We start from the raw sequence: 21,937 nt of genomic DNA on the forward strand, positions 1-21,937 counted from the left end.
CTTATCCAGGAATTACCATGTTAACGTTTTCCTCTTAAATGTGAGACAGAGCAATATTTTCAGAAGAAAAAAATTGCAAGAAAAGTGTATAGTTAACACAGAATGAACTAGACACTTGGTGATTAAAGAATACTATTTTTAATTAAAATTTTAAATTGATGAGATATATACCAAAATATAACCAGTGGCTGTCTTTGAAGGATGGATTTATGGGCAGTTTTTCTCTCTTTTTTAACCTTTATTTGCTGGGGAAATTTTTTATATTCAGTGTTACTTTTATTATAAAATGAATAAAATTATTTTTATTATTAAATGTGTTACTTTCATGATTAATGAATAAAATTATTTTTATTAGGGGAAGTATACTTAATCTTTTCCTCAGGTGAATAGGTACCCATGTGAATAAAGGGCCATTAAGCCAATATGTTTTTAGTGTGGGTTTGAAAAAAATTTTTTTTAATTGAAGGATAATTGTTTTACAGTGTTGTGTAAAGCAGTTATTGTCCAATTAAAAATAAAAACTTTTTTAAGATGTATTTTTTTTTTAATTTCAGTATTTCTAAATTAGAAAATGCTTATATATGCAAAGCATATTTAAGAGTATGTAAACCCACTGAGGTAAAATGCATTCATGGCTGAATTCCTGAATTGCACGAGGACTAAGTTTTACTTTTGAAAAGGGCTTACCATTCAAGAACATTTTACTTAGGAGTCAGATTTTGAAAGACAGGGAGAGGACACATAGAGGTTGATAAAGTAATGTCTGTTTAACAGTATTCTGCACCATAAACTAATGGAGTCATCCTGAACAAACCGGATAGGAGAGCCATGCTCTGAAGCATGTGACTTCATGACTGAAACCATGGAAAATAGGAGTGTCACATCTCTAATGAATCCATGTATCTTCTATGAGCGACCTAAGTCAAGAAAAGTAAAAAGTAAAGAACAAATTCTTTTTGGAAATTGGGTATTATATGTTGTATATCCAAGGCTGATGGCAGCTCACTGTATGTTTTATGTATCACACCAGCAGCAGATACTTCAGACGCATCAGAAGGTATTGTTGATTCAGTGTCTCTGGCAGTATAATAAAAAAGTGCAGGAGAAATCTCTAGTCTCTAATAAGCAGTATAGCAATGAGTGCTGTCAGATTCTGTAGAGAATTCCACAACATGATTTATTACATTAATTACAGTCATGTGGGTTTCATGCTGCTAAGCTTGAAAATGCAGCCACATTCGAAGGTTGATTTAAGAATATACTTTGGCCCAGATGAAAGTGCTCCTTATTGTGATTAATACAGTACAGTATTTATTCTCTCGTTCTACTCTTTTGCCTTTGGAATGCTAAATTTCTTTTCTGTGACTTGAAATTAAGTTTGAGATTTGAGAAGCTTCATCTAGTTTTTATTCATGCCTGTCATCTGGTCTCCCTTTTGCCTTTTGTGTCTCCTTAGTTTGTCACGGAATGTTGTATCTCCTCTCTGTGAAGCCTGTTTGAATTTACTCCCTTCTAAGCAAGCACAGCTGACCTTGAGCTTCCCTAGCTAACGGGGCTGCCCTCAAGACTTAACTGCGTCACAGTTGGGCTGCTGCATCTCTTTTTTGAGTAGAAGGAGCAATTGAGGAGAAATCTTCATTTTCTTCATTTAATTCAAAATAGCAGCATTCTTAGAGAATTCCATGCTTATACCTTTGTTTAGTACCATACTGAATTCATACAGTCACATGTCTCTCCTTACAGTGACACACTGAGCTTGTCAAATCACAGGATTCTAGGTCATGTGGAATGAAAGGTCTCCTGAGAGCTGTTTTAGAGATAGATGTTAACTCCAGTTGTTTCCGTGTGACCATGGTGGGCTATGTTCACTTACGCACAGTGTTGGTGGCCTTTATAAATCTGTCTTGAAAGAATTAGTAAATATTTGCTACAAATTAAAACATCAGTAGAGAAGGACTCAGGTGAAGTAGGAAGACGTTGATTTAGTGAGTTGGAAGACATTTCTCAGCAGTGATATGTATAAAGAGTTGAATTAGATTGTGTGTCCAACCCTGAGCTAAGTGGTTTGCTTTCTGACCTTAATTCTCATACAACTCTAAAGACATAGGTACAATTATTATATCCATTTAACAGTGGAAATAACCGAGGCTTAGGTTTAAAAGCGTTTGCAGATTCACATAACTGGTTAAGCAGCAGAGCTGGGATTTGAACATAGGTGTTCTTATCAGCAGGAGCCATTAACCATTCACCACACTGCCTACATCAACTGCCCTGAAGGATGGAGCAGGCAGGGTTAGAGTTTAAAAATGATGCTTGGCAATTAGGGAAGCAGTGTTGAAGTTAATAAATTTGGAGGTATTATGAAAGAAAAAATCTGAATCCAGTGGGTTTCAGAGGGAAACAACTCTTTGACTCATCCATTATTTTGTTGGATGACAATATTAGTCCAGTATGATTTTCTTTTTTTAGTAGTTTTCACTGAATAGAAGTCACTTAAACATTTAGGAAGCACCTCTTCTGTCTGGGACATAAAAACGTTCAGATTGGAAAATCTGGCCATCCCAGCAGTGTGGCAGCTGCTGTAACTGAGACTTGGACTGAGGCTTATTTGAAAGAAGAGTCATTTTCTAGGCCTTGTAGGTGAAAGTAGAGATGAAGCTCTGTTTTTCAAAGCAATTCACCCACAGCTCTATTAGAACCACCTGAGAACTCATTAAAAATGGAGACTCTGCACCCTGTTGGCCATAAATTAATTCCTTGTTGCAAGGATCTGCAAGTCAGTGCCTGGTCTTTACACAAGTGATGTCTTACCTTACCTTCCAACAAACATAGCTCCTTGGCCTGATTTAATTCATATATGCAGACAGCAGTGAATATGGGTGAGGAAGAGGCCTTAGTTTCTTCGGCCTGCACTTTGTTTATTCAATAAATACTGGTGGTTTTTGTGCTCTATTTTATTTCTAAATTTTTATCAAGGAGAGAATTCTCCAGAGATTCTAGAGTCACATGCTGTACAACCAGGAGAAATGAGCAGATGACTAATGTTTATTTAAGTGATTTCTGCTTCAGTGAAAAATACTATCAAAAATCATACCAGACTGACTGGTACTATTGTGGTAAATTTTCATGCTCCTGAGTGTATATGTAAGAAATGTATTTTACTTCCATTATTGGAAACGATTAACTGAGCATAAAAATAATTTGCCGGTCAGCTAGCTATAATAGCATATAAGTCTGGCTTCAATTAGTGATGTTAACAATCCTAGAAAGTAGCCTGAGTTTTAAGGTTTTAAGGAAAAAGCATTGAAATGTGCAATGAGTTGAGTGTTTAAAGGAGAAAGAAGACATTGGCTTTTTAATAAATTTTGTGGTAGTTATAAGGTTATCTCACTTTGTTTTCTACCTATAAAGTAAATATACCTTAGTTTTTTTTTTTTTTTTTAAATAAATTTACAGGGGTTAGAAGCTATTGCTATATTTTAAAAATGAAACATGAATGTTGACAAATATGACTTTGGATCCCCTGACAAAATTAAAGTAGGCCTTGATCATAAGATTACCAACCAGGGCATATTTTTTTTTTTAATACCAAGATCATTTTCCTTGAACATAGAAACAGTCATAAGAAAATTTATATCAAATGAACATATGTATAGAAGAAGTAAGAACATAGTAGATGGATGACACCAAAATACCAGTATAATCTCTTTTTAAAGTGGAGGTCAGGATTGGGGGGATATATTGATTTTTGTGGATATATTAATTCTGATACAGTTAAAGAATTATTACTTGTTTTTTCCTTATCCAGATAGTAAGATAAAGATACTGTCTTATAGCAATTTGTGTGAGAGCTGATAGATCCTTATTTCTTAAGGAAATAGCCCTAGGAAAAGCTTTCAGTGGGCTTATAAGTCATTTCATTATTACAGACATCCAGATCACCGTTCCTGACCACAGCTGACTCTGAAGAGCCTTAATAAAGGATAAAGTGACTTTGAGACTCTGTGAGTCCCCAAATTGAATTTTATGTCACCTATTTAAATTTTTAGTTCTTTCTAAATGCAGTCAGTACAGTTGGTCTAAAGTAGATTGTATAATTACGCACACAAAGTTATCTCAGTAACTGTCCTTTCAGCTTTGATGTTACTTCAGTCAACAAAATATGAATGGTTATTGAATGCTCCTACTCCTCCAGAGCTTTTTCAGACCCTGGGAATAAAGCAGCAAAGTCCTGGCTTTTACAGAGCTCACAGCTCACCTGGGCAGAGATAAATGCTAAACAGGTTGTTAAGTAAATATATATTATGTCAGATGGTAGTAGGCATATGGAAGAAAATAACAGCATAAGAGGAGTCGAGAATGTCAGAAGTGGAGAAATGTTGGGTTGATTTTTTTTTTTAAGTAGCTTTCTTAGCATGTGGAGGATCTTTGTTCTTAGTGTATTCAGTCTCCTTTCCTCAATGTCTATCTTTATAATTACCATATAAGACCCTCCAAGTGTCTATCCCACTGGCCTGGCTTTATTCCCCACTGCAGCCCTTCTCCCACCTGGGAACCAGGATCAGTGTTTCACAGTCCTCATGAGCACAAGCCTTCCGATCCCTTGCCCTTTGCTCATGCAGTTTCTTCCTGGAATGCCGTACCCTCCTGTTCTGCTTAACCAAGTGATGCCCATCCTTTAATACATAACCCAAATTTCTGTTCCCCCATGGTATAGAGCTCCAACCCATCTCAAACTCATTTTGATTTCTCTCTCCATTCTGAATTCCTGTGGGATCTTCAACCCATGCCACAAATTCAGTGCCTAATTACACAGTCATGCATGGTCTTTTTCATTAGTTTTATGTGTGTTTCCTATCTCTTCTAATGATGATGCGATCTGTGTAAGCGTCAGACTTATCTTTGACTTCAACCCACAAGTCATCCTAAAATGCTAGGTGGGGCACAGTGTGTACTCACACGTGTGGATTAAATATTAATTCCACTGCAGCCTCATAAATAGAAATCTACTCACCAGATTTCTTTTACTTTCTTCTTTACTTTTCAAATTTAAAATATACGTTTATTTAATAAGCTTATGGGCTTATCTTTCACTGGTTTATAAAGAGAATTTGAACATCATTTCTCTATCAAGTAAAAAGACAAAATAGTCTTCTTGAATGAGTTAAAAAGAAGTTAAACATCAGGAAATGTTTAAGTGTTTGTACTGCAAGGAGATCCAACCAGTCCATTCTAAAGGAGATCAATCCTGGGTGTTGGAAGGACTGATACTGAAGCTGAAACTGCAGTACTTTGGCCACCTCATGTGACAAGTTGACTCACTGGAAAAGACTCTGATGCTGGGAAAGGTTGGGGGCGGGAGGAGAAGGGGACAACAGAGAATGAGATGGCTGGATGGCATCACCGACTCTGTGGACATGAGTTTGAGTGAACTCTGAGAGTTGGTGATGGACAGGGAGGCCTGGCGTGCTGTGATTCATGGGGTCGCAGAGAGTTGGACACGACTGAGCAACTGAACTGAACTGAACTGATTGCTTCAGATGTATGGCTTTAATAGAATCACAAAAGGGATGAGATAGGTAAGTTTATTTTTTGTTAAATTGAGTGCCACAGCAGTAGAAGTAAACTGCTCTGAATTTAAATCTAACAGAAATCTCCTCAGATTAAATGAGAACACAAGATACTGAACTAATTATGTGTTTTTTCATGCTATCTCCTAACAAGGGAGGAAATAATTGGATTAATGGGGCATGGAGACTATGTAAATAAGTACCAAAAAGCTCTCTGCATAAAAACTTTACACAGGCTTTCCAAAGAGTCCCTGGGCCAGTGTTGAGGTTGTTTCCCGGGGCTCTTCTCCAGATCATAGATCCCTTGAAAGTCAGTAATCGAAAAACTTTCAGTTTGTTGGCTACATTTGTCAAAGGCCCATTTCACTACACTAGCTTTATGGGATGGCTTCTCCTTTTTAGAAACTTTGAGTAAGTTTTATAAAAAATATTATGGATGGTACAGGCAAGAAATAAGTAACCATCGATCTGAAGAACCAAGGTCATTCACATCTTCTGTGTACAAAGTTTATCCACTCAACCTACTTGTAACCAAAACCATACTAGTGATAGTGATAGGAAGCACCCCTAAAACAGTAGCCCAGCAGGCTTATGGTGTGGTGAGAAGGGAGGTAATCTAAACTGAAGGTCTAGGGGAGAGGCAGACCTTTTTAAAATCCATTTTTGTAAGCCATGCATGTCCAGAAGTTCTCCCTTTTTATATCAGACCAAAATTCAAGATGTTGAGTCATTTAAAATATATGTGCAGGATCTGTGGATTTAAAACTATTAGTACATACTCAGGCTGTCTTCAAACCCAGTCATCATTTGGTGGCTCTGGTGTGCTGAAACACATGCTGGCTACTCAGAATTCACAGATGATAAATACATGAAAAGCAATGTAATTAATGGGGCATAGAGACTATAGATAAGTATAGAAAAGCTATCTGCTTTAAAACTTCATACCTTTTCTAATACCCTTTCTTGGAGGGGAGGTGGGGGTTGACTTGGACATTCTCTTGTTGGCTCTGACCTTCTGCTTCCATTGAAGAGGTTCAGATTATGGATCATTTCATTGTCTGGGAATGTTTTCCACCAGATCATCCAGATGTCAACTAACCCCTATTTTAATATAAAGCAGAGTTTGTTGAAGATTTTCTTAGCATAGGAGGAGATAGGTTTGTTGCCATTTCCTTCTCCAGGGGATCTTCCCGACCCAGGGATCAAACCCAGGTCTCCTGCATTGCAGGCAGACGCTTTAACCTCTGAGCCACCAGGGAAGCCCTTATATCATAATAGAGTGGTACAAATCTGACCATGTAGTTTTCTGACCAACTAGTTTTGTTAGGGTAAAATACAGTGTCATTAATAATGACTTACAGACATGACCTGGTGACATCTGGCCTGTGGGTTTTTAGACCTCTCCTCATACCACTCTCCTTCTGATCACTTTTCTCTCGGCACACTGAGATTCTTTCAGGTCTTCTAACTCAGTTTCCATTGTAGGAGCTTCTCATGTGCTGTTCCCTCTACTCTTCCTCCTATGCTTTGTGTGATCAGCTTCTCATTTTCAGGTCTCACCTGAAAGGTCTTCTTAGAGTCCTCTCTGGAACATCTGTCCTTAAGCAGGTCACTTAATTCTTTTTCAGAGTACTCAGTTGTTTTTCTTCTTTAGTCAGTTCAGTTCAGTCGCTCAGTCGTGTCCGACTCTTTGCGACCCCATGAATCGCAGCACACCAGGCCTCCCTGTCCATCACCAACTCCCGGAGTTCACTCAAACTCATGTCCACCGAGTTGGTGATGCCATCCAGCCATCTCATTCTCTGTCGTCCCCTTCTCCTCCCACCCCCAATCCCTCCCAGAATCAGAGTCTTTTCCAGTGAGTCAACTCGTCACATGAGGTGGCCAAACTATTGAAGTTTCAGCTTTAGCATCAGTCCTTCCAATGAACACCCAGGACTGATCTCCTTTAGAATGGACTGGTTGGATCTCCTTGCAGTCCAAGGGACTCTCAAGAGTCTTCTCAAACACCACAGTTCAAAAGCATCAATTCTTTGGCAATTAGCTTTCTTCACAGTCCACCTCTCACATCCATACATGACCACTGGAAAAACCATAGCTTTGACTAGATGAACCTTTGTTAGCAAAGTAATGTCTCTGCTTTTTAATATGCTGTCTAGGTTGGTGATAACTTTCCTTCCAAGGAGTAAGCGTCTTTTAATTTCATGGCTTAGCACTTGTCAATTTGTCTAAAATTTGTTAATTTGTGTTATTGTCTGTTTCCCTCAGTCTATGATACATTCCACAAAAACACTCATCCATTCAGACTCAGTTTACTTAATTCCTGACATGTTTTAGTTACTTATTAAGTGTGCTTGAAATGTGGCGGGCCCAGCAGGACTTGATGGATTAGCTGTAGCAGGGAGGGAAAGCAGGTGTCAAGGATGGTACTCGGGTTTCAGGCTAGGGAACATAGGCTGGTGGTGGAGGCACTGACTCGGTGGAAGAGCAGATTTGTGGAGACAGGGCTAAGCTACGTTTTAGGTCTGGGTACTTACATTGATTAGGCTGTTTGGTATGTGAGGGTCAAGGTAGGCATAGGAAACGTGATTCTGATGCTTACTCATTCATCGTTTGTAAAACTTCATTTCTAATTGTTAAATGCCTGATCTGTTTAGAAAAATAAAATTTGTACTTGCATATTTTGGACTGCCACCTTGTCTTCATCCAGTTTTCAAGACCTTTGGGATTTTACCCACATTCAGTTTAAAACATTTGTTATTAATCACAGCTTGCTTGATACAATAAAAGCATTTTGCTCATCTCAGTGCATTTTTTTTCATTAATGACAGTGGCTCATTTAATTTGCCTGCTAAATCATATACATACTTCTTTTAAGAAAATAGAAAGTGATCTTTGTGTTGAAAACAATTTTTGTTGTTATTTAGAATCCAAATTCTATTTCTTACCACATACATTCAAGCAAAATTTAATGAAGTTTGACTGCTGAGTTTCTGATGAATACCAGAATCTTTGAGGAATGTAACACTACTTCATAGAGTACATTTCATGGATCAGAAAGCATTCAGTGAAAATTTATGGGATCCCTGTTAAGTGCAAGGCACCAAGTCAGGGACTAGAAGTTGCAGCAGTTGGAAATTCCCTGGCGGTCCAGTGGTTGAGACTCTGCACTTGTAATGCAGGGTGCCCATTTCGACCCTGATGAGGGAACTAAAACCCCACATGCTGTGTGGTGTAGGCCAAAAATAAAATTAAAAAATTAACTGAAGTTGCAGCAGTCTCATTCAGATAGAAAGAGCTGGATCAGAATTCTGACTTCTCTTTGAGAGCACTTCAAGACAAAAAGAAGCAGAAACAAACATTTTCTCAAATAAAACTAGAAATCTTCAGCTGAACCGTGGTATGTAAAGAAAGGCTGCCAAATACAGTGATGAAACAGGGATTTGGATATGCTGCTAAGAGAAGTATGACTGTAACTGTCAAATGGAGGTGTGAGACCTCAGTTTTCTTCTGCTAAGTGGCAGAATTAACAGTCAGTGTTGGACTTCCCTTGTGGTAGCACTTCCATAGCAGAGGCCATGGGTTTGCTCCCGGGACAGGGAAGTTCCGCATGCAGTGGGATGTGGCCAAAAAACAAAAAAAAAAAAATCACTTTTGAAGAACTGGAATGGGGAGCTTGGTTTGGTGATCAGAGCTTCCCTGGACCCTGTTTGACACCAGCGAGTAGTAGAGGAAGCAGGACTGAATAGAGAACCACATGCACATTTGCCATCTTTACAGGAAGTCACCTGCCATGGTAATAAGACAGTGGAGAAATGCTTGAATTTATGGCTTGGAAGGGCACACTGTGTACCAGAAGAAAAAAAGATGGATGCACAGTAAAGTTATAGCCATTCACAGATAAAGAAAGAATCATTTAGCTACGCAGCTCCCACTCCTATAATGCAATCAAGAGATCCCTAAGGGAGAAAGATTATGCTGACTGTTGGCTTCTCTACAGCCTTGATCACCTCTGTTAATTAACAGCTACATGGCTGTCTAGGGAAAAATATGTTAGTACCTGCCTTAAACTAAAGTTCAATTTTATTTGGCTTCTCAAAGCCTTTGATATCCCCAGAGTACATAACACAATAGGTTTGAGATGGAAAACTCTATCTTCATCTGAGAAAAATAAGTTTTAGAGAAGATTCCATGTGAAAGCTGAAGAAGAACTGGAAATGTTTTCCCTAAAATTGCTATGACTATTTCTTGAAAAGTCTTTGTTTAAAGTTTGAAAACTCTTGTGATAAATATTTGAACAAGTAGCCACAATGAAAAGATGTGCTGACCACTTTGGCTTTGCATGTAAACAGGGAAGTCAGCATGGTAAAAGGTTAAGGTGGCTTCACCTTTCTAATGGAAAGATATACATTTTTACTGTTGATCCAGAAACAGTTTCAACTGGAAGAAGGTAGCACAGCCAAAAGTTAAGTCGGATGAAGCATAAAATACACTGTTGTGTATTAGAATTTTGGAAATATCTAAAAAATATGCCTATAAAAATATCTAATTAGCTAGCTAGTTTAGTGATTTTTTTCATTTTATAAAGTTATGAGGACTTTAGTGGTTATACCTTATTACAACTGTCATTTTAAAATAATATGGACATTCATAAATGTGTATAATACAAAAATAGTGTGCTTTATGAATAAAATTCAACTTATTAGAAATTTTATTTTTCTTATTGTTTGTGGTTATTTCAAAGACTTCCCACCGAACAGCCTTACAAATTAAAGTTTTCCTAAATAAGATAATTGGGATAAACAAAATAATTTTATATTATACTTTATAGAGTCAGAAATTATATTTTTATGTTGTTTTAAATTAACCTTAGTGTTTGCCTCTCAACATCCTTAGGATAACCTGGTTTTTCTATTGTGTGATTTCATTTTTAGAATTTCTCTTTTGAGTTTCACCCAGACCATGTCTGACATAATTGTGGTAATTTTGACAAATGTTTTCATTGTTAATGTTAACATACCAATTTTAAATTACATGGGGTCGCGGAGAGTCGGACACGACTGAGCGACTGAACTGAACTGAAGAGGAAATTATTTAAATGATACCATTGAATTTAATCATTGTTTTAAAAAAAATCTAGTAAAACAGAGTAGGGGTTCCTTCATAAGCCATAAACACTGGAACTTTTTTCTCAAAGTGTGTTCTCTTGAACCTTACCCTGAGCATAGAAGTGTTAGTTTAAATGCAGATTCCTGGGCCTGTACCTAGGAATCTGATTTTGGTTGAGCATCTTAAATGATTCTGAAACTTACTGAAGTGTGAGAACTGCTATTCCAGAGCAACATTACTTAATCATGAGTGATTCATAATGGAAAGAGGTACCTCCAATCTTTGGTGACAGAATATATAAATAATAAATTAATAAAGTAAAACTATCCAGGAAACATACCTCCTTCCTTACATCTTGTTTATAATAGCCTTACTCAGATTTCATTGTCCTGTCTTTTTAGCTATGAAGTTTTATCCTCATTACTTTCCCAAAACACCAAATTTTTTGTGTTGAAATGTAGTTGATGTACAGTGTTATATTAGCTTCAGGTATATTACACAATTATTTGACATTTGAATACATTATGAAATGATCACCACAATAAAATCTAGTAACCATCTGTCCCTTTACACAGTTATTATACTAGTCATGGCCATATTCCTCATGCTGTGTATTTCATCCTTGTGAATTATTTATTACATACACCTCTTACTCCCTGTCACCTGTGTTGCCCCACCGTCCCACCCCTTTACCATCTGACAACCACCCATTTGTTCTCTGTATCTATGAGTCTGTTTTCATTTTGCAAAACATAGAATATTTTTATCACTTTTTATAATCTGCCCTGTAATTACATACAGAATATTTATAAACTATGTTTACCTGAATTGCTGTAGAATGTCACATTAACTGCTATAAATGATCTATTTAGTAATTATTAAATATAGATCTCTATAGAGTTAATACTAAATAAGAGATTTGAGTATTTTTGTTTTAATTCAATAAAATGGAACCAGTACAACCTCTGGTTTCACAAATGAAGTGGTTCAAAATGAGTATGTTGCTCTCATGGGGCCCTTGCACACTGCATTAGGATAAATAGCACATTTCTATTATTTTCTCTTTTTTTTCCCCTAAAACAAAGGCTACCTCTAATTTCACTCTTTCCACAAATCTTCGTGCACTAAACTATGTGCCAGTGACATGAGAAGCTCGTTTTGGTGATACTGGGTCATCTCATGTCTAGTACATCATTTGTGAAACTGAAGTTGGCTATTATAATGCAACAGGTATGTAAATAACATTTATCAGTGATCTCTGTAAAATTGTTTCCTTCTTCCCCTTTTCATTATAAAAGGAAACTTTATTTCAGAGTAGAAAGTGCATTGTCTGAACTCATGAACACCCTCTCTATCCCTCCCCTCCCCAATTTGTTGCAGACCAGGATGAAAGAGCAGCTGAGCTCAGCAGGGAGCAGAATGAGAAAACCATCCGGAGCACGCAGACTGCGCTCCGCAATTTCCGGGAGTTCCTCATCTCCAAGTATCCTTCTGAAACAAGAGAGATTTATGTCATCCCTTGCAAGGAGTTGGATGCCTACCTGGCCTCTTTCTTTGTGGATGCCAGGCAGAAGGATGGATCCGAGTATGAACCCAACAGCTTGGCCAATTACCAGTGTGGACTTGAACGGTACCTAAAAGAACACAGGTATGGCTACAGTATCACCAGGGATAAGGAATTCAAGCGCTCCCAAGAGGCACTCAAACAGAAGCAGATTGAACTCCGCTGCAAAGGGAAAGGAAATAAGCCACACAAGTCCATGAAGCTCACCTTTGCTGATGAGCTCATTCTGCGAAAGAGAGGGCTGCTAAGCCGCTATAACCCTGAGGGTCTGCTCAACCTCGTCTGGCTCAACAACACAAAAGCTTTTGGGCACTGCACAGGCTTCCATGGGTCTACCTTGAAGTGGGGTGACATTCGGCTCCGGGTAACAGAAACAGGACTGGAGTACTTGGAGTGGATGGGTCAAGACACTGGTGACCTAAATGCCAAAACCAAGAGAGGGGGCACAGACTCCCGTGTGTATGCCACCCAGCACGCGCCACAGACCTGCCCGGTACAGGACTACAAGGAGTATGCCCAGCGGCGGCCTCCTGCCATGCGCTATGAGGATGCCCCTTTCTACTTGTCCATCAAACCAGTCGTGAACTTGGCGGCTCTGCATTGGTACAACTGCCAGGCCCTCGGCAAGAACAAGCTGGCCAAGATGGTGAAGACCATGTGTGAGAAGGGGAACATCCCCGGCAGGAAGACCAACTTCAGTGTGTATCAGAGCTGCAGCACCTTGTCCGAGGCCCAGAGCAACCAGCTGGTACTTATCTGTAACAATCTGAGCCAGCAGGCCGCCCAATCAGTGGCTGGGCACTCCAACAGTGGCAATTTCATCGTCTCTGCCTCCTATGACTCGTCCTCAGACACGGCTTGACCAGGTGGCTTGAGCAAGATCACAGTCTGGTTATTGTGTCCAGAGAAACTGATTAAGCACTGGTTCTTGTTCCCTTTCCTCTGCCCTCAGTATTAACTTTATACAAATATAAATATATATTTTTCTTTTTACAAATAAGTCAATGGAGATAGTTTAGTATTACTGACATAGTATTTATAGGCTTAAAACAAATGTACCTGTGGTGATGAAATGTAATTACTGTTACAGACTTTACAAATCTCAGGCAACACAAACTAGAGAAGGAATTTCGTTTTTTGGGGTTTTTTTAAACTGTCAAAAAGGAAACTGGGAGTCAGCCTAGATACTTGTGTCCTCAGCTCTTGCTTTTCCTTCCCACCCCACCTCTCATTTTTAGTCTGTTTAATAAATGGCAGTATCTTTTTAATTTTTAAAATTCTCCATTAATCAGGAGGAGACAACACTAACTTTCCTGCTTACACAAAACTGTCAGATCGAGAATATGAAAATGTTGATATAAACTGGACAGATTTTTATATACTTTTTTTTTTAAGAATAATTAGATTTTAACTTCTCTGCCTCATTTTTTGCAATTTATGAAAATCTAGATGTTTAGCTAACTTGTTGTGGGGGCAAAGAGGGTTAGAAGGTGGGAATAATAATGGTGCCATTCTTTTTAAAAGCTATATAATTTTTAAATAATATGCAAAGTCCAATATTATGGCAAAAAAGACTGTTACTAGCTCATTTTTATTGTTATTGAACCTGGATAGAATTTTTTAGTTGTTTTCTAAGAAATCAATGTAAAAGTTTTATTATCAGATTTATAAGAAATTTAAAAAACTACCAAAGTTTTGAAATGTTCCCAAGCATTAGATTGTGTATCAAACATAAAAGAGAGAGTAGAGTATGGAAAAGTCTTACTGAAAATCGAGAAACACTAGTCAAGACCACAAAAAACTTATACTCTTTGACCCAAATCCCCTGACTTATTTATTAGTACTGAATTTCAGTCTGTTTTCCCAAGGGGATTGCTTGACTCTGTAGTTGAGATCAAAGGAATATTGACACTCACTTTAGGTAACAACATTTTGTTACATTTAGTTGAATTCAAAGCACTCTTGAAAATGTGCTGTTTCTGCTACAGTAAATATAAATGCATTTATGTGTGATAATCCTGCAATCATAATAATTATAATTTTGATTAAGTAACTCTTCGTGGTGGTTTTTCCAAGGTCTTTATTTTTAAGCCTGTGGTGAATTATTACTTGAGATACTTTAATAATAATAAAAGAGTTTAGATGAGCAAGGTTCCTAACCTGTATAATCATTAACACATTAAAAAAAAGTCTCAATCTTAATTGCTTTGTTGGATCTGGGCTTCCTGTTGGCAAGTATTTCTTCTTCAAAGCATCCTCGTAATTCACATTAGCTAGGAAGGTAGGTGGCATTTTGTTTTAATTATACGACCAGGACAGATTTTGTTTTGATTTGCTTTGCTGAGTGATCCTATTAGCTGAGCTTTCCCATGACCAGGCAGCTTACTTCTCAACACTAAGTCATAAATACATAAACCCATTTCTCTAAATTGTGAGCTTTCCTTTGGCTTAGGAGTGGGAAGTCTGCCCTGGCCTTTGTGTTAAGCAATCAACTTCATCTCATGACTTTCTGTCATAGAGAAGCAGCCAAAAACAAGACCAGAAGATACCTTTCTTTAATTTTTTGTATTGGTGATAATGATAGCCACTAGTTTTGAGCCACTCTGTGTGCCAGCAATGTGTGTGCTAAGTGATTTACATGCTCTCCTTATATAAGTAGTACTGGTTTATGAAAATTAGAAAATCCAGATAAGCATAAAGAAAACAAAATATATACTCATAAGTCTGCTAGCCCAAAATAACCACTGTTAATATTATGTTGGCCAGAAAGTTCATTTGCGTTTTCCCATAACATCGTATAGAATACCCAAACAAACTTTTTGGCCAACCCAATATTTTGGTGACTATATATTCAGATTTCAGTACATACATATTTATTTCTGTATACGTAATCTTTAATCCTTTCAACAACTTTGAAAAGAAGGTTAATTATCTCCATTTTACTTTGAGATCAATCCATAACAGGCTATATGCTAGGGAGATGGTACTGTGGTCTGACTCCAGAGTTTTTTCTGTTTCCCTGAGTTCCAACCTGTAATTAGTTTCCAGTGATTTGAGCCAGAGATGGGGACACAATGTCTTCCCATCTCTCAGATCTATCTGATTAAAAGGAAGACTGAGCGATCTTTCATGATGGCACACAGTGTCCCCTAGTCCCCCCTCTTCTGCTTATTTTGAACCACAGAGCCTCATTCTGTTGTCTTACACAACATTCCTCTCATTATGCAGTAGGCTGAGAAGTGCACATGACAGCCTACTGTGAAAGAACTCTTTTTAAAAAAAATTTTTTTTAACATAGGTTATCTCTCATTAAAAAAAGATTTAAATTGTGCATTTTGTTTTTGCATTGGCATACTTTTAAAAATTCTTAATTTGTTTTTTGACAGCAAAGTAGGTTTGTCATGGGGAAGGTTAGTCAGTATGCTCTTAGAAAGTAGAACTAGGAAATTTCGAATTTCTATTTGTGTATATTGAGGTACGAAAGTGAAAATCTCCTGTTTAATCCTCTAGCATTTTCATTTGGAAGAATGCAGATTGTGAATTATTCTTTACTTATTTATATTTTGCTTTGGTAACTTAAACCAAATAGGAATGTTGTGACCTTTAGATTTAGAAAACTGTCTTCCGTAGAGTGACTTGGGAGAATTTTCATTGAATTATATTATCTCTTTGGGATAATTAAATTATGAAAAATTATTGGCTGCTGCTGCTAAGTCGCTTCAGTCGTGTCCAACTCTGTGCGACCCCATAGATGGCAGCCCACCAGGCTCTGCCATCCCTTGGATTCTCCAGGCACGAACCCTGGAGTGGGTTGCCATTTCCTTCTCCAATGAGTGAAAGTGACCTCTAAATTTTGTGTTTTTGTATAAGTGATACTGAGGATATACTACTGCCAGATGCCATATTTATTATCTGTTATTTTAACTTTAAAAAACTTACATCCATATTGTGGCAGTAGTAGATGCCAAAATCGTGTTTGTGCTTTAGCAAAAATTCAGCAGTCCAGCAGTCTTCACTATTACTGAACATGTTGCCTTTTCAGGCAATCCCATGGTTCATACAAAAACAATAAGACCGTATTTGCAAAGTTTATACTTTCAGGGCAGTGTAATGTCATGTAAGAAATTTTCTAGTGCCCCTCCTGTGACTGGAAGTTTTGCCCTGTCTGCTACAAAAATGCCAAACCCATTTGTCAGTATTTGGATGAAATAGCTGTATAATTTAGTTTTTCTTCTATATTCATGTGAGTGACTGGCTATTGAACATCATAGATGGCAGCAGTTTTTTGTTTTTTTTAAATCAAACATAGTGCTTAAAAAGGTTAGAGATACTCAGGATGTTTATCCAACAGAACTTATTCTTAAGAGCCCACCTGTTTCCATGGTTAGGGCTGGTCTGAATATGTTTTATAATATATCAGCTTCTTGAAGTATTTTTGTTATAGTTATTTTTCCCTATGTTAAATCACTTCTGATCTACAGAAAAATGGTCGAAGTGAAGATCAGATCTCCTTGGTTAGCCAATACTTCCATTGAATTAATTTGTCTAAGTCACATGGCTTAGGTTCTAAGCCGTGAAATCAGACGACTTTACTGAGATGAAAATTTATAGTCATAGCATCAAATACTTGAAAACCTAGTGTCTAGAGACTAAGAGGGGTACAGAGATGTATAAAATAGTTCCTGCCTTCAAAAGGTTTATAAAAGATACCGTGATAAAAGTTTGATTTCATTTTTGAGGGCCCAGCAAAATACTCTATGCCGGGACTATTTTGCATAGTTTCTCAAACTTTGTACTCATACAGTCTGACCATTATTTAGCCATTTAATGTGTTGGTTTGCTGTAGAATATGTAATACTGCTTTGAGTATTTTCTGGTGGATCTTCCTTAGACCCTGTTTTAAAGTCGGTAATAAGACGCCATTTCTACACCATCCATTGTGTTTACATAGAGGCACACGTGCACAGGAATGTGCAGATGATCATCATGGGTGCCGGTTATCCCAGTTACTAAGTCCTTGCAGTGCACCAAGGTACTGAGTGCTTCTAGATTGTTTCACCTAATTCTTACAGTTATCCTGTGAGAGTATCATCATTTCTCTTTTATAAATGAGGAAATCCAGAGAAGTCAAATAGGTTGCCCACCTCACTTAATACGTAAGGGCATCAGGAGCTGAAACTAGATCCAGATACCATTAAACACTGGCCTTTTCTGCTGTAACTGCCTGTTCACCAGATGATTTACTGTGCTTCTGCAGACTCTCTGAAGTGATAAATTATAAATGGAATTCCTGGTATAATAAAATCATCCATATTCTTTCAACTCTGAATTGAGAGCAGTGCCCTCACCTGGCTGTTTGTTGGCATAAAATTGTATAAGCCCCTCTAACTGTCTTTTGAGATGAAACATTCAGCAAACTTTTCCTTTTTTTTTTTTTGCTTAGTCATGAATAGAGAGCAAAAGTTTGTATCATTCTTTAAAGAACTCTTAGTTTTGTCTTCTGGTGAACGTGAATATGCGCAAATAATTATATTTTTAACAAATGGTTGTCCTTTGTTTTTACCCCATGTAAACCAAAAATCCTATTTCAAAAGAGTTTCTTCTAATTTAGACAGAAAAGGGGAGGGAATATCTCTCTTAAGCCCAGGAACTGATATTGTCATCCACCAGATACTGAATATTGATTGCTAGTCTGCCAGAAAGTTTAGTCTTCTCTGCAAATCGGTGCTAGCAAATTAACTATTTAATAGAGGATTTTGTTATTATTTGGTTTTGTTTTTTAATCAGTCAATTGTTTTTAACAGAAAGCCTGGTGGCTCAGACGGTAAAAATCTTCCTGCAATACAGGAGATCCAGGTTCGATCCCTAGGTTGGGAAGATCCCCTGGAGAAGCGAATGGCTATCCATTCCAGTACTCTTGGAATTCCTAAAGAATTCCATGGACAGGAGAGCCTGGTGAGCCACAGTCCATGGGCTCAGAGTTGGATATGACTCAGCGACTAACACATTGCGGGAAAATGCTATCCTGTGATTCTCAGTATTGGAGATCAACTAGAACCAGTCAAATTTTTTCTACTTTGACTATCTCCACAGTTTTATATAATAGAGACAAACACTTCTGATTTTAATCAGCTTTCTTCTGATTAGTTTTCTTTATCTACAGGAAAGGAACGTTTTGATCTTTATTCCTCTGGCCAGAGTAAAGCTGTACTATTTAACATCTGTAGATAAAAACTCTACCATGTGATAACGGAAATACATTTCTAAACCTAGGGAGAAAAATCTGGGAGAGTGTATGATAATTTATTACAGTAAGGTATTTTTAAAAGGTTTATTCATGAAAAAGCAGTTATAAATACTAAGGAATTAACAAGTTCTTTATCAGTCAGTGTGAAAGATCTCTCTCAAATAGAACTCCTTTATACAAGGTATTATATATCTCTACCTATCTACCATATGATATGATGTAGTTACTAAGAAACACATCATTGGCAAGGGCATCCTCGATTATTTTTTGTTTCATTTTTCTCTTAATCATGGTATTCAAATAATTGCTTCTTCTCCCCATTGAACTAGGCTGAGGTGATGAATGCATAGCTTCTCATAAGGCAAAGTGATGAAAATATGATTTTAAAAGATCTTGTTATGGAACATTCTGGGATAAAGAAATGTACTATGTGATCATCCTTTGGTGGTAGGTGTGATTTTTTGAATATATCTATGTATTTGGTTGCGCCGGCTCTTAGTTTGGCCTGAGGTACCTAGTTCCCTGACCGTGGATCGAACCCAGACCCCCTGCATTGGGAGCACAGAGTCTTAATCACTGGACCACCAGAGAAGTCCCATGGTGGTTGCTGTATTTCTAATGATACAAAAACAGAAAAGAGGGGATGATTTTGCTAAATTGCCAACAACTCTGATTTCACTTTCTAGACAGAAAAGAAAGATAATCAAAATCTCTCCTACACCATCCTATTTGTGAATTGACTGATTGGGCCTTCCAAGGCTGAGGGAAACACGTAACTTGGTATTGAAGATTGTGTTAGTTTTTGAAAGAAAGCATTATAATAAGTTTAAATTATGTTTTTATGTAAACCATGACTTTATTAAATTAGACTCTTTAATTAGGTCACAGTACTAATTTGATCAGAATATTAATTAGGTCAGAGTATTAAAGTAACCATCATCTTTATTGAGTGAATTATAATCATAGAGGCTAGACCTAGAAACTGAGAAGGCAATGGCAACCCACTCCAGTCAGTACTCATGCCTGGCAAATCCCATGGACGGAGGAACCTGGTAGGCTGAAGTCCATGGGGTCGCTAGGAGCTGGACACGACTGAGTGATTTCACTTTCATTTATTGGAGAAGGAAATGGCAACCCATTCCTGTGTTCTTGCCTGGAGAATCCAAGGAACGGGGGAGCCTGGTGGGCTGCTGCCTATGGAGTCGCATGGAGTCAGACATGACTGAAGTGACTTAGCAGCAGCAGACCTGGCAAGGGCCTAAGATCATCTGGCCTGGTAATTTTCAGTGCTGTGAAGAGTCACCATGTCATCTCAGGAGGGGAGGGCAAACAGATGGATGGAGATTGCATAGGGAACACTTTCCAAAACAGATCCCCCAGGAATTCTCATGTTCCCTGTGCTCCTAACTTCTTACTTGGAGACTCACTAGACTGAATGAGCTACCTCTATTACATAATCCTCCTTGTGTGCCAGGCTGGAAAATAAGATTGGAATCATCTCATCTCATCCATCCCTCTTGTTTTATAGAAGAGAGAAACAGTCCCAGAGAGATGAGATGAATACCCAGGTGTACACACTTTGTTAGAATCAGAGCCAAAGTATAATCCAGACACCCTGACTTCCAGGCGGTAGATAGGGCTCAGAGAGGAAGAGCAACCCTATATTCCCACTGAGTAAGAAGGAGTATCCTTTTCTTGTTCTGAAAATTTTAATAGTTTTTTAGACTCTCAAGTTTCTATTAAGAAATAGATTCAAACTGCCAGTTTCCAAATAGGCTATTTTGCATGTGAACTTTTACATTTCATTGTGTAATGTTATACCTTGATTATAGCAACTTCTTTTGAGATTTGATGAGATAATCCTTAAATATAATCAGCCATCTTTTATTTTAACATCTTTCAGCCTACCCCATTTACATTCAGTTTTCATTTCTAGAGGAGAAACAAACTACAGTTTTCAAATATGTGAATTCCAGTCATAGATTATGAACTTTAAAAATAACTTTTTATTTAAAGTATTCTTTTGAATATCCAGATATATAGCATCTGTATTATTGGTTTTGAATGTACTCTGCCCTTTTTTAGTCTATGAAAAGTTTTTAGTTTGTGGGTCAAATCATCTTAGAGGCTTGGGACATCTTTAATCAGCACGATTAAATTTTTGTCAACATAATTGGATGTTTGTAAAGTGTATTTAGAGATAGAAAGGGGAAAGAAAATGGGAACTAATAAAAGAAGCCTACAGCAGAAAATATACAAATGCAAACTATTTGTAAATTCCTATATTATCCAGATTACTCTTTTAAACAAGAATTCAAAGAAGTATACTTTAAATCTCACAAATTTTTATTTTGTAAGTTATATTTACCAGATCATAGTTGATGATGAAAGATGAAATTCTAAGAGGTTAAAAGGTACAGTGGAATTACTTGTCTTTTGAATGCAGAGTTGGATTTTTCTAGGCTTGTAATGTTCTTTGTATTACACTGGAATTAGACATTTTTCCATCATACACTCATTTTAAGGAGCTTTGAAAATGCTTTGGCATAGTTTATTTATTTGTGGTAAGTAGAATTAGGAAGAATCAGCAATATAGAATCCTGACAGTATTTGTGCATACTGTATTTAAGTGATTTTTATGCCTGTTTACTTTCTGTGATTCTTAAATTTTATAAATCAAATACCTTAGCATACTTCCAGTAGAAATTAATTTATAATTGATTATTTATTCTGGATGAAGTAGTTTCAGTTTAGTATTAATCCACTCAGATTAACTGAACTTTTATATCTACAATTCATTATATTACAACTTTTTAAATAGCATTTATAACAAAAGAATTTTTGTTTTATAAAGTTTATTTGTTACAAAAAAAACACCATCTTGCCAAAAACCATTACAGTCTCTATGCATTGTGTCTGTTCCGTGATTTCATTGTTGAGATTTTGCATGTTGTTGTAGGTACTCTTTCATATGTGTGTTTGTGGTGTTTATGTGGAATTGTTAACCATTGCTGCTATCGCTTATTGTAGTTAAACTGAAAAACTGTGCAAAGAGGCCGTGCCGGTCAACATCTGTATGTGTGACTTGTGAAAATGTACTTAGCTGTTTAATATTTTGAGCCAGCACTTAGTGGCCTCTACAGAAGGAAATGTTGTAGTTGTCAGGTGATGCCAGCTTCAAAATCTTGCTTCATATTTATAATTCCAGGTCAGCTTTCCTTCTGCACTTTCCCCAACTCTTTGAAAGGGAAACATTTGTAAAAAGAGAAAGCAAGAATTCTGAACTTTCCTAGTACCCCCCACCTTAAATCTTTTTTCCCCCTGATACTTGAGAAATTCTCTAGAATGTCAGTGTAGCAGCATAATTTCCCTTGATCTAGGTATTTTAGATTGAAGAATATAATAACAGAAGACTGTGGTGGCGCATATATTATCTTTGTTGGTTAT

General features: G+C 37.2%; 1 protein-coding gene across 2 annotated transcripts in view; it reads left to right on the forward strand.

Annotated features, from left to right (window-relative positions):
* The window catches only part of KIAA1958 (KIAA1958 ortholog), an 84,803-nt gene that overhangs the window by 24,972 nt on the left and 37,894 nt on the right, over window positions 1-21,937 (forward strand). Inside the window, exon 3 of one of the 2 annotated variants that reach the window (XM_088838279.1) lies at window positions 12,060-12,143. The exons of the other annotated variant lie outside the window; for it this stretch is intronic. Coding sequence (XP_088694405.1) covers window positions 12,060-12,143 — 84 coding nt within the window. The remainder of the gene's footprint in view (window positions 1-12,059; window positions 12,144-21,937) is intronic. 2 annotated transcript variants of the gene reach the window in all.

This window comes from Moschus berezovskii, chromosome 7 (genome assembly GCF_049115385.1).
Source record: "Moschus berezovskii isolate FMDL1 chromosome 7, NW_MosBer_1.0, whole genome shotgun sequence".
In the NCBI taxonomy this organism is placed as follows: Eukaryota; Metazoa; Chordata; class Mammalia; order Artiodactyla; family Moschidae; genus Moschus; species Moschus berezovskii.